The following is a 14149-nucleotide window of genomic DNA, read 5'->3' on the forward strand; positions in this document are numbered from 1 at the left end:
TCAGCGCCAAGCTCAACTGCTCTATCCTGACATTTAAACATGCTTTGATATCAAGAAAGACATGTTTCTAGATTGTGCTTTGGTGCTGAAGAATCAGAACAAGTAAAGATATTCGTTGTATAATAACCCTTTAGCATTTAAATTACATTATCAAATGTAATGCTTAATTATTCACATTGTTTTGGATTAATTATGTATTATTTCATAGTTTTGAGATTTCTATGATGTGATTGTTTATTTTTAGAATGACATTGTAGAGTAAGTGTGAGAGGCTGGATCTGGCCTGTATGAAGATAAAACAGGTAAAATATTTGGGTCAGTTATGGTTAGTTTAAATGCTAAAACGTTAAAGAGTCATGACTTTTTCCATTTTTTTAATGGGTTTTTTTTTATCAGAAATGGAAAGAAAGTAATATGTTTTTAGTGTTTCTCAGACAATTGTCAAATGTGAAAATTTATCGGAAAAAGAAAAAGTAACCTTTTATTTTCAAATTGTAACTATTTCTATTAGCAAAGATTTGGTGTTGGGGAACAGTACAGGCCTGTAATATATGTTTTTGTTTTTGTTTTATTTTCCAACCTTATTTAGAGCTAAAGCACTATATTTTAATTTTTACAGGAAGAAAAATAAAAGAAAAAAAAAGCATTAAAAATATAAAAATTCAAATTATTGAGAACTTATAGGCGTAGGAGTGGCTGTGTGGTAAGTAGCTTGTTTACAAACCACATGGTTCCAGGTTCAGTCCCACTGCGAGGTACCTTGGGTAAGTGTCTTCTACTATAGCCTCGGGCTGACCAAAGCCTTGTGAGTGGATTTGGTAGACGGAAACTGAAAGAAGCATGTTGTATATATGTATATATATATGTGTGTGTTTGTGTGTCTGTGTTTGTCCCCTCAACATCGCTTGACAACTGATGCTGGTGTGTTTACATCCCCGTAACTTAGCGGTTAGGCAAAGAGATCAATAGAATAAATACTAGGCTTACAAAGAATAAGTCCTGGGGTCGATTTGCTCGACTAAAGGCGGTGCTCCAGCATAGCCACAGTCAAATGACTGAAACAAGTAAAAGAGTAAAGAGTAACTCCACCCACCCAGAACTACCTGACCAATGAAATAAAAGAAAACGGAAAAAAAAAAAAGGTGGTGGAGAATTTATTAAGGTAAGAAATTCTTCAAAGCCAGAAACAATATCTCATAGCCAGAATTTAAAGTATTTATTCCTTTCTACTCTGCACACAAAGCCTGAAATTTAGTGGGAGAGGCTAGTCGATTAGATTGATCCCAGTATGTAACTGGTTCTTAATTTATTGACCCCAAAAGGACGAAAAGCAAAGTCGACCTTGGCAGAATTTGAACTCAGAGTGTACAGACAGACGAAGAACTGCTAAGCATTTTGCCCGGCGTGCAAATGTTTCTGCCAGCTCACCGCCTGATTTAAAGTATTTATTATTTAAACTTTGACTCAGGCTTTTTATTTCAGACGTCTAAAGTAATTTTGTGTTATCTTCTTAAAAATCCTAACATGAACTGGAATTGTCCAGCCATGTTTTCACAGAAGATAAGAAACGAAAGACACCACATACATAAGAGTGTCATTCCATTTGTATACAGCTATCATGATGCCAAGAGAAGGAGACAATTACACACACATACACACACACACACATATATGTACAAGCTGGCACTTCTTTTAGTATCTGTCTACTCACAAGGCATTGGCTGACCTGAGGCTATAGTAGAAGACACTTGCCCGAGGCATCGTACAGTGGAACTAAACTCAGAACCATGTGGTTGGGAAGCAAACATCTTACCATACAGCCATGCCTATTTAACCCCTTACCCAACAATTATTTTGAAAATAAATGTATTTTTTCAGACATATTTTTTAATTGTTTTATTTTACTATGTTTTGGTGAGTCTATCTTTTGACGAGTTAACTCGCCAGAGATAGAAAAAAACGATTTCGGTCAAAACGCATATATTCGTTTCTGCCGGTTAAGGGGTTAAAACTGCGAAAAAAAAACAACACATACAGAATTATTGGAAAAAGGACAATTGAACTATTTTAGTCATATTTAAGTCTGATATCTAAAGGCCTCTACCAAAAAAAAAAAAAAAAAAAAACCTACAGTGAGTGCAAGCGTGAGAAATACTACATTATTGAAAATGTGAAACTACAGGAAATTTCTAACTGATGGTGCTTACAAAAGATTTTCTCCAAGATATATATGTATTATTACAACTATCTGATGGATATTTCGTTTTTGGATTTGGTTTGCAAGATTCTTTATGTGAGTTTGTGGGGAGACTCATTTTCTTTTTTGTGCCTTATAATTTAACACACTCACCGGTAAAATTTCCACTTATTTCTTATTTTTATTTCCCTAAAATTTTCGTTGTGTCTTGCAACCTTTTCAATAGTCTTGACCATGGAAAAGTTTGCAAGACGCAACGGAAATTTTAGGAAAATAAAAATAAGAAATAAGTGGAAATTTTACCGGTGAGTGTGTTAAATTATAAGACACAAAAAAGAAAATTACTCTCCCCAGACACAACAGAATATCTGATGGATAGTTACACAAAACTCTGAGTAACAGTTTGCGAAGTTTTATTTGGCTTTAATAAAATGGCATTTTACTCTACCTTTGATATTTGAGCGCTATTATTTCTACCTTGCTTTTCACCTATGTGCTTACTATATATGTGTGTGTGTCTTTGTGTGTGTGTGTGTGTGTGTGTGTGTGTGTGTGTGTGTTGTGATACTTACAAGAGAGAAAGGCCTGACAAAATCAGCCTGATCCTGACGTTGCCAAGCAGTCAATGCCACTGATTCTTCTATGCAAGAATTGGTCAACAGCAGGGGTTCTCAACCATTTTTTTCCTACAGACCCCTTTGATTACCATTTTATTCTAGTGGACCCCCATAGCCATTCAGTGTGTAAGAACTAGTTTTGGAGCTACTTCTTTCAAGATTCCTATTTAGTTTTTCACCCATTAACTTGTGTAGGTTGAACCATGTAAAATGTCAGAGAAAGAAACCTGGCAGTTTCTTGCAATACATACATCTAAAGCAAGGGTTCTCAGCCATTTCTCACCTATGGGTCCCCTTTGATTACTATTTTATTCTGGTGGACCTCCATGACCATTCGATGCTTAAAACTTAGTTTTATAGAAATTTTTTTCAAAATTCCTATTTTGTTTTCCACCCATTAACTTGTGTAGGTTGAACCATGTGAAATGTTAGAGAAAGAAATCTAGCTGTTTCTTGCAATACATACCACTACATACATCTAAAGCAGAATTTTTCAGGGGGCCTTAAAATACTACTGTGGATCCCCAATTTACTATTTTGTTATGTGGACCCCCAAAAATTTTATATGGACCCTCAGGGGCCATATGGTCCCCAGTTGAGGACCACTGGTCCACAGTGTCATCAACGGTACTACCATAAAAGGAAGTGTTCCCCAAAGAAGAAAATAAATACTTAGATATGAAATAAAGCTGATGATGACAGTGTTAAAACTCAACTAATGCTTTGGAAAAAAAGCATTAGTTGAGTAAAGAGTGTCATAAAAGATTAAATAAATGACAAGGGAACTGCAAATTATGCAACAAACTTCGTTAGCTAATCTCTTACATATATATATATATATAACTTAACCCTTGTTCAGTTCGTTTCGTTGTCTTTTTCACAGCAAAATGCACTGGAGGTGTCTTATCACCTCTGACAATAGACAGCAGTCACCATATTTTCTTCCATAACTGTCATCTCTGAAGAGCACAAGGTTAAATAATCGGGTTATTATCTAACACCCTTCTGAATTCCTAATGTGAAACTGATCGGCTGTAATGCATATATAATACTGTAGACTTCCACTAATATATCTATATCTATATATATATATATATATAAAATATCATGGTATTGGCCAGACTATTGGATGTCATTATGCACTGCTGGCCATAATTGCTTTGGCTTTCAAGTGACACTATCCTGCTGGCTAGGCAAGCAAGACAACATTCTCCCAGATCAGAAGCTATTTCATTGTCGGGTAACTCAATTACAACTGAATGAACTGGAGTGACATGAAGTGGAGTGCTTTGCTCAAAATACAATGCATCACCTGGTCTAGAAATCAAACCCATGATCTAACAGTTGTGAGTGTAACACCCTAACCACTAGGCCACACGCACACACATGTTGGACAGTTTGACAGATTCTGGTACATTGGATGATAGTGTCATGTCCTAAGGCATCTGGTTTCGTATAGTTTCTATGGTCAGACACCTAGATACCTTTCCTGATGTCAACCACTAAACAAAATATATTGGGTGCACCAGCATCAGAGTGGTCGCCTGGTAATTGGCAAGACTAATGAATCACAAAGAAGAAATGAGAGAGAGAGGGAGAGAGAGAGAGAGTGTGTGTGTATGTGATGACTCTATGCAAAGTGATGAAAGAAGGTGCATTTGTTATTAGTGAGTGAGAAAAAAAAGCAAGTTCTACGTGTGCAATGCAATGAGTGAGATGAAAATAAAATGGATTGAAATACCAAAAGTCTTCATTGTAGTCACTGAAAAATAAAGTCAAATACTATTAGTTCACAAAAAAATGTAATAAAATAATAATAAAACAACAACAATCCTTTTTACTATAGCTACAAGGCCTGAAATTTTGGTGGAGGGAGGGACTAGTTGATTATATTGGCCCCCAGTGTGTAACTGGTACTTATTTCATCAACCCTGAAAGGATGAAAGGCAAAGCCGACCTCGGAGGAAATTGAGCTCTGAATGTAATGGCAGACCAAATGCCGCTAAGCATTTCGCCTGGCATGCTAATGATTCTGCCGGCTTGCCGCCTTAACAATAACAACAACAACAATAATAGTAATAATAATAATAATAATATTAATAATAATAATAATAATAATAATAATACTTATACTACTAATAATAATACTTATACTACTACTACTAATAATAACACTTATACTAACAATAATAATAATAATAATAATAATAATAATACTTATACTACTACTAATAATAATAATAATAATAATAATAATAATAAGCCTTAGCAAATTCAATTTAGTTACTATGATTTCTCATCTGTGAAATACTATAACAATTAATAATTTTAAATCGTTTAAACGAATAATTATATAAGAAAATATCTTAAATTATTTAAATTGTTTTTTTAACCCTTTCACATTCAGATTACCCTTTCAAATGTAATGTTTATTTATTTACATTGCTTTGAATCAATAATACAATGTATTATTTTGGAGCTTTGAGATTTCAATGAAGTGATAGCTTATCTCTTAGAATGACATTGCAGGGTAAGCGCACAGTGCCAGATCTGGCCGCTTTGAACATATAAAACTGGGAAAGTACTTGGGCCAGATGTGGCTGATTTAAATGCAAAAGGGTTAAGAAAATGAAAATGAATGCTTTTTATTCTCTTACAACTGAAATAATAGCAAAAATCTAAAAAATGTGGGACTACAATAATAATAACAACAACAATTGTAAAGATTGATAAATTCAGAAAAGTTTTTAATCTTCAATCTATAAATATTGGGTTGTCTGGAAAGTTCGTGCCTTTCGACTTAAAGTAGCTTACCTTTCGACTTATTTTAGAACATGGTTGAGTCCATAAAATAGGATTTGACTACACCTCCATTTAGAGCACAGTTTAAGCTATCTTTTCGTGGAATAAGGTTTATGTTCGTATAACCTGTGTTAATTTTGTAAACCTTTAAAATGGAAGATAAAAAAGTTCATTTTTGGCACTTGATGCTTTGGGAACCAGACCAGACAAAAATTGCTGCAGCTTGGCTGGGATGTATTACCCCACCATACATATTCACCAGATATTGCTCCTTCGGATTTCCACTTATTCTGGTCTCTGTAGAATAGTCTTAATGGTAAAAATTTCAATTCCTTGGATGACGTAAAAAGATACCTTGATGAATTCTTTGCCATGAAACCACCTCAATTCTGGGAAGAGGGTATTTTCAAGTTAAAGGAAAGATGGAGATGCATTGTCCAACAAAATGGTTCATATTTGGTTGATTAAAAATGTAATGGCAAGTATTTATTGACCTTTTTCTTTCCTTTAAAAATCGGCACAAACTTTCCAGACAACCCAATAGTAATGTGGGTTAGTTTTGACATACTAAATGTGTGTTAGTCATATTATTTAAAATAATGAACTAAAAATCTTAAGACAATTATTAGCTTGAAAAATGGCAGTGAAGCGTGAATTTGTATCAGACCCTGATAATTCCAGTAAAGAACTATAAAAATAAGCAAAACAAAAAAGCAAATAAGCTATCTATTGTTGTTATTTTTAATATTAAAAAGAGAAAGAAAAAAAACTTTCTAAAAAGTTTGCCAAATTTTCTGAAGACTAAAAAAAAGAAAAAAACTGCATCAGATATGCATTTTGCTAATAAATAGCAGATTCTTTTAAACCATTTCAGACGAACCTTTTTGAGACCATCTTTAGTTCTACAATGCAAAGTTGCTGTTTTAAAGTGATCAAAATTAAAAGATTCCATTGAAGTTTCAAGTTAATTTATGCCCCAATCACCAAACATAATAATGCCCAAGTTACTTTATAAAATTCTTCAGCCAGTCTTCAGTCAAACCGTCCAACCCATGCCAGCATGGAAAGCGGACGTTAAACGAAGATGATGATGATGATGAAAGAGAGTGAATTTCAACAGAAATATAGTAAAAAGAGGGTTAAAAGAATTTACCAAAATCTAGTAAGAACAGATTCCTAAAAAAATATAAAGACTTCTCCCCCCCACCACCTAATTAAATTCAAAAGCAATTAAACTAAGTCAAGAGAGTGTTACTTACTGAAATGCAATTTTTGAAGTTGAGTGAAAACCTAATATCAAATTTCAAAATTCCAACAGTTCCAACTAATTTACCATTCTTAGAAAAATTCCTATTTTCATGTTAGCTGTTCAGATTTAATGAGAATATAAATGGTTGACCAATTTGTGAAGTGGTTGCTGGGTTGTACCAAGTTTATGTGGGTCAGTCTGACACTAATCAAGATACTTCAACAACCAAATTCACCTATTTCACAATCAGTTGCTGCAGCTGCTTTTCTTCTTCTTCTTCTTCTTCTTCAAATCAGGACTCACGCCATTAGCCACAAAGAATAATCTCTAATTCGAGCCTACTCTAAGCTACTAAGAACGCGTGTGGCAACTTGAAGATCCACCCACCACACGCGATAGACTGGCGGTTGTACCGGCGCTAAAGCTACGTTGTTATCCTCATTCCATAAACGGTGGCTTTTATTTAATGGGTGGAGAGCTGAACCATCCTGGGGTACAGAGGATTCGCAATCTAGACTAGGGTCTGAAAGTTTACCACACCATAGTGGATTACACCATGGTTCCTCTACTTTGTGGCAGAAGTAGGAAGGAAGGGTGAGAGAAAGTTGTGGTGAAAGAGTACAGCAGGGTTCAAACCGCCCTGCTGGAGTCTCATGGAGTTTAGGTGTTTTTGCTCAATAAACACTCACAATGCCCGGTCTGGGAATCGAAACCACGTTCTTACAACCACAAGTCTGCTGCCCTAACCACTGGGCTATTGCACCTCCACATCAGTTGTTGCTGCTGTGCAGCCTCAATATGGAGTGATGATCAAAGACATTACATTCCACTGTGACAGTCTTGTCCCTTTCCTAGGCAGAGGGCACTCAGGTCTACATCATACAATGTACCCTTCTTTTCTAAGCTGATGGGGGTGTAATTTGAGAGGCCTTTGACTGCTATTTCTTGCAGGTCAAACGACTATGTAGAAGACACCCTTCTGTTTTCGCTCATTTGACTATATTACATTGCTTTTTAATTAACTGTCTGCAGATGTATTAAGTAAAGATTAAAATGAAATAGAATACAATAAAAATGTGAATATAATGAGTCGAAGGGAAGAGACTGAAGATGAAATTAAGATCATGGCATGGAATGCATATTTCCCTGGTAAAAAGGAACACGTGTTCAACTTCAGATGAAATCAATACCACTGGTGGAGCCATAAGCTGGAACCATTGTGTCTTAAAACCTTAATATGGTACAAAAGATACTTTTTAAGAAAATCCTTGAACACCTTTTAAGCCATATTATATAAAGATTTACTCTTTTACTCTTTTACATGTTTCAGTCATTTGACTGCGGCCATGCTGGAGCACCGCCTTTAGTCGAGCAAATCGACCCCAGGACTTATTCTTTGTAAGCCCAGTACTTATTCTATCGGTCATCTTTTGCCGAACCGCTAAGTGACGGGGATGTAAACATACCAGCATCAGTTGTCAAGCGATGTTCGTGGGGGAGAAAAACACAGACACACATATATATGACAGGCTTCTTTCAGTTTCCTTCTACCAAATCCACTCACAAGGCTTTGGTCGGCCTGAGGCTATAGTAGAAGACACTTGCCTAAGGTGCCATGCAGTGGGACTGAACCCAGAACCATGTGGTTGGTAAGCAAGCTACTTACCACACGGCCGCTCCTGCACCTAAATTTTTTTTTAAAGTGCCTGTTTTATTTTTTGAGAGAACAAAAAATATGGCAAAAGGCCAGCAATTTTTGAGGGGTAGATAGATTGATGACATCAACCCCAGTGTTTAACTGGTACTTATTTTACTGACCTGGAAAAGATGAAAGGCAAAATCGACCTTGGCAGAATTTGAACTCAGAACGCAATGAGCTGGAAGAAATGATGCTAAGCATTTTGTCCAATGCATTAACACTTTCATTACTGTATTTCTGTTGAGATGCTCTGTGTTTCTTTCAATTAATTTTAAATATAACAACTTAGCAATTCAACAATGAAATAACAATGATATAATTAAATTATATCATATAGAAAAAAATTGAATATAAGATAAGAACATATACCAATAATTAAGTAAAATACAATTATACTTTTTTATTATTTTGTATTTTATTTAATTATTGGTATATGTTCTTATCGTATATTTAATTTTTTTCTATATGGTATAATTTAATTATATCATTGTTATTTCATTGTTGAATTAATAAAAGGAGGTTCTTCTCTAAGTTATATATATATATATATATATATATATATATATGACGGGCTTCTTTCAGTTTCTGTCTACCAAATCCACTCACAAGGCTTTGATCAACCCGAGGCTATAGTAGAAGACACTTGCCCAAGGTGCTACACAGTGGGACTGAATCATGAAGCATGTGGTTGGTAAGCAGGCTACTTACCACACAGCCACTCCTGCTCCTACAAACTCAGCTACTCCAGAAATAACAAATTCAAAATAAATGAATGAAAGCAAAATTTCCGGCTGCAAAAGCTATAAATATGTCACTATAATACTGACGCTCAAGAATATATGAAAAGATTAAAGATTATTGTGTCACTAGAAAATAAACGCATTACTATGTTGCTCATATGCAACAGTAACATCATTATATTTGGAGCCAACACACACGCAGATACACACACACCGGAGTCCTTACACATACAGAGAAAATAAAAAGAACTATTCATATAAAACCAAGTGCTAGTAACAAAAAGGATAAAATAAAATCTGAAGAAACCCCCCCCTGTAACCCATAGCAGGAGAAACGCTTTCTCCAGTCTGAGAGTCTGAGAGTGGAAGGCAATGTAAAAAGAAGTCTTTGGGTTAAACTCTGACTTCTCTAATTACTTTAACGATATTAGAAAATGGTTTTCAAGTGGAATATTTTAAAAGTAATTTTTATGTCTGGAACAACAAACAACTTTGGCAGACGCCTACTTCAACAGAAGAGAACGACATTGGCTAAACCAATAAAACATTCCTATTTAATTAACGAGTGCATGTGTGTGTGTGTGTGTGTGTATGTTTGTGGGTGGGCGTGCGTGTGTATAAACACCAAACTGTAGTGGTCGTGTGCAAGCATGTACCATGCTGTTGCTAATTTATTTCAGGTTGCTGTATAAGGCATGCAAAGATATGGACACCCTCTTGACCGACCCACATTTGATCCAGGATTACAGAGAGAGTATGGCAGCTGGAGTGAGAGTGGGAGAGAATGAGTGGGAGGGAGAGAGAGAGAGAGCATGAGTGGGAGAGAGAGAGAGAGCATGAGTGGGAGAGAGAGAGAGAGCATGAGTGGGAGAGAGAGAGAGAGAGAGAAGGGTAGCTACATTATCACTAGGCTGGTACTCATTTTCTTTTCAGCTAAGTATACTGGAACAAAATGAAATTAAGTGCCCTGATCAAGGACACAACACACTGCCCAGTCCAGCAGTTGAACTCAAAACATTGTGATCAAGTGCCCAACATCATAACCACGAGGCCACATGCCAATATACATGCAAACATATGTATGCATGTGTTACCATCACTGAAGAGCATGTGTTTTTAGGCAACCACCCTGTTATCAAATATCCAGTTACCTAATACCCACTGCAAAACCGATCGCTAAGCTTGGTTAAAATTAATCTGTGATACTGTATACTTTGATTAATATACGCACCCCATTGAGAAGTGACTTTTTCTTTCTGACTTATGCATTCTTAGATGACTACACACACACACACACACACACACACACACACCACACACACACACACATACATGTAAGTCAATGTTTTGTACTTTTACAAGGAGAAACTATTGACCTGTATTAATTTTGTTTATACTTTGCATCGTTCCGGCTTTATGAGAAAAATAATTAATAAGATATATCTTTTATCTTTAACTTGTTTCAGTCATTGGATTGTGACCAAGCTGGAGCACCATCTTAAAGAGTTTTAGTGAAATGAATCGACTCCGGTACTTATTCCATCGATCTCTTTTGCTACGGTCTGCAAAGGTGGACAGGCTTTCTCAAGGACTACATGTTACCACCGATTATCTTGGTCCTTTGTCATCTCCTCCATGCACAGGTTTCATCTATTTTCAATGACCTGCACCTCTTTACCAAACTGTCACCCTCCATATACATCTCATGCCTGCACCAGTACAGTCTCCTCTCTTGTAAACTAATTCTGATTCCACTTCAAGCCAGCTTTGCACTTCACCTCAATTTACTCCACCACTCAAGGACACTGAGACACACATGCGCACACACACACACACACACACACACACAACACACACACACACACACACACACACACACACACACACATACATGTAAGTCAATGTTTTGTACTTTTACAAGGAGAAACTATTGACCTGTATTAATTTTGTTTATACTTTGCATCGTTCCGGCTTTATGAGAAAAATAATTAATAAGATATATCTTTTATCTTTAACTTGTTTCAGTCATTGGATTGTGACCAAGCTGGAGCACCATCTTAAAGAGTTTTAGTGAAATGAATCGACTCCGGTACTTATTCCATCGATCTCTTTTGCTACGGTCTGCAAAGGTGGACAGGCTTTCTCAAGGACTACATGTTACCACCGATTATCTTGGTCCTTTGTCATCTCCTCCATGCACAGGTTTCATCTATTTTCAATGACCTGCACCTCTTTACCAAACTGTCACCCTCCATATACATCTCATGCCTGCACCAGTACAGTCTCCTCTCTTGTAAACTAATTCTGATTCCACTTCAAGCCAGCTTTGCACTTCACCTCAATTTACTCCACCACTCAAGGACACTGAGACACACATGCGCACACACACACACACACACACACACACACAAACATGGAACGACTATCAAAACCTGAAATTCTAAACTAATGTTATTCCAAGTTGTGCATTGTCAATTGCTTGACTTCTCAACTCAAATCACTCTTGTCCCCCCCTTTGTCTGTCTGTATGTTTCCACTACATTAATGCTTTACTATTTTTTATGACTAATACAATCAATTGATTATAATGGACTTGTAACAACACAAACCAAAGATTACAAAGGAAGGAGAAGATATGATTTAGAGCAGTCAAATGTAACCTATGGCCTGCAAGATTCTCTGAATGGGGCATCAAACAAAAACATTGAGTTCCTTTAGTAACACAGCCTGCTTAATAACGAGCCTTGTCTCATGCATCGCACTTCTCGGAAAATGGAATGTCCATATTTGGTTAAGAGTTTGAAGTAGAATATAATGACAGCAAATATAAAGGAGGTGAGCTGGCAGAAGTGTTAGCATGCCAGGCGAAATGCTTAGCGGCATTTCATCTGCTGTTACGTTCTGAGTTCAAATTCCGCTGAGGTCGACTTTGCTTTTCATCCTCTCGGGGTTGATTAAATAAAGTACCAGTTATGCACTGGGGTCGATATAATCGACTTAATCCGTGTGTCTGTCCTTGTTTAATCCTCTCTGTGTTTAGCCTCTTGTGGGTAGTAAAGAAATAGGTATTTCATCTGCCGTTACGTTCTGAGTTCAAATTCCACTGAGGTCGACTTTGCCTTTCATCCTTTCGGGGTCGATTAAATAAGTACCAGTTACACACTGGGGTCAATATAATCGACTTAATCCGTGTGTCTGTCCTTGTTTAATCCTCTCTGTGTTTAGCCTCTTGTGGGTAGTAAAGAAATAGGTATTTCATCTGCCGTTATGTTCTGAGTTCAAATTCCGCTGAGGTCGACTTTGCCTTTCATCCTCTCAGGATTGATAAATTAAGTACCAGTTACGCACTGGAGTCGATGTAATCAACTTAATCTGTTTGTCTGTCCTTGTTTGTCCCTTCTATGTTTAGCCCCTTGTGGGCAATAAAGAAACAAGAATATACTGACAGCTACCACAGATGTCACAAAGATGTGAGAGATAAGGCAGAAGAGACAGAAACGAGGAAAGGTTCCTAAACAGGCAAAGTTCCTAAGAACCAGACCATGAATGCATGTTAATATCCTTTTCTACTCCAGGCACAAGGCTCGAAATTTTTGGGGAGGGGGCCAGTTGATTAGAGCAACCCCAGTATGCAACTGGTACTTAATTTATCGACCCCCCAAAAAGATGAAAAGCAAAATCAATCTCAGCGGAATTTGAACTTAAAACATAGCCATGGGTGAAATACCGGTAAGCATTTTGCCCAGCGTGCTAACGATTCTGCCAGTTCACCACCTTTATAATATTCTTTTCTACTCTAGGCACAAGGCTCGAAATTTTTGGGGAGGGTGCCAGGTGATTAGAGTTACCCAAGTACGCAACTGGTACTTAATTTATCGATCCTGAAAAGATGAAAGGCAAAGTCGACCTCGGTGGAATTTGAACTCAGAACATGAAGACAGACGAAATACCGCTAAGCATTTTGCCCAACGTGCTAATGTTTCTGCCAGTTTGCCACCTTAGAATGCCTATTAATATCAACAAGGCAGACACACACTACAAGAGCCAGTTCATGGAAGTATCATTTTTTTTAAATATCTTTTACTTGTTTCAGTCACTGAACTGTGGCCATGTTGGGGCACTGCCTTGAAGAGTTTTAGTTGAAAAAATTGACTATAGAACTTATTTTTTTAAAAGCCTAGAACTGCTTATGTTGGACTGCTAAAATCGTGGAGATGTAAAAAAACCAACACTGGTTGTCAAGCAGTAGTAAGGGCAAACACAAATAGATTCACACATGCACATATATACACACATACGCTGGGCTTCTTTCAGTTTCCATTTACTAAATCTACTCAAAAGTAGAAGACACTTGCCCAAGGTGTCATTCAGCGGGACTGAACCCAGAACCATGTGATTGGGAAGCAAACTTTTTACCATGGAGCTACACCTTAGTATTAATAGGAGAGACATTGTTGGATCATGAAAATATATTAGTATCAATAGAGCAAACAAGCACTACAAAGTCCAAACCATGGATGCATATTAGAATTAATAGAACACTACGAGAATCAGACCATAAATACTTAATAATATAAATAGGAGAGATATATTGGGTCATCCCATAAATAATGCGGATTTTTTTATACTTCTTTTATTTTTGAAATCAAGACAAAGTTATTTTTTAATCTAAAACATACTCTCCTTCATTTTCTACAATGTTCTTCCATCTATCTGGTTGACTTGCAAGGCTCGTCTTCAAAAATTCACTTGTCATCTTACAAACAATAACTCTGAGCACCTTTTCAAACTCCACCCGTCTAACACCCGTGGGCATATTTACAAAGTCAGAAAACAGCACAGCTC

The 14149-nt window shown here is 36.6% G+C and overlaps 1 protein-coding gene across 1 annotated transcript in view; it reads right to left on the bottom strand.

The window, feature by feature from the left end:
* LOC115222298 (Na(+)/H(+) exchanger beta) overlaps positions 1 to 14149 on the bottom strand; it is a 193616-nt gene that overhangs the window by 12245 nt on the left and 167222 nt on the right. The window contains exon 22 of the mRNA XM_029792474.2: positions 4556 to 4576. Coding sequence (XP_029648334.1) covers positions 4556 to 4576 — 21 coding nt within the window. The remainder of the gene's footprint in view (positions 1 to 4555; positions 4577 to 14149) is intronic.

This window comes from Octopus sinensis, linkage group LG19, assembly GCF_006345805.1.
Source record: "Octopus sinensis linkage group LG19, ASM634580v1, whole genome shotgun sequence".
NCBI classification, from domain to species: Eukaryota; Metazoa; Mollusca; class Cephalopoda; order Octopoda; family Octopodidae; genus Octopus; species Octopus sinensis.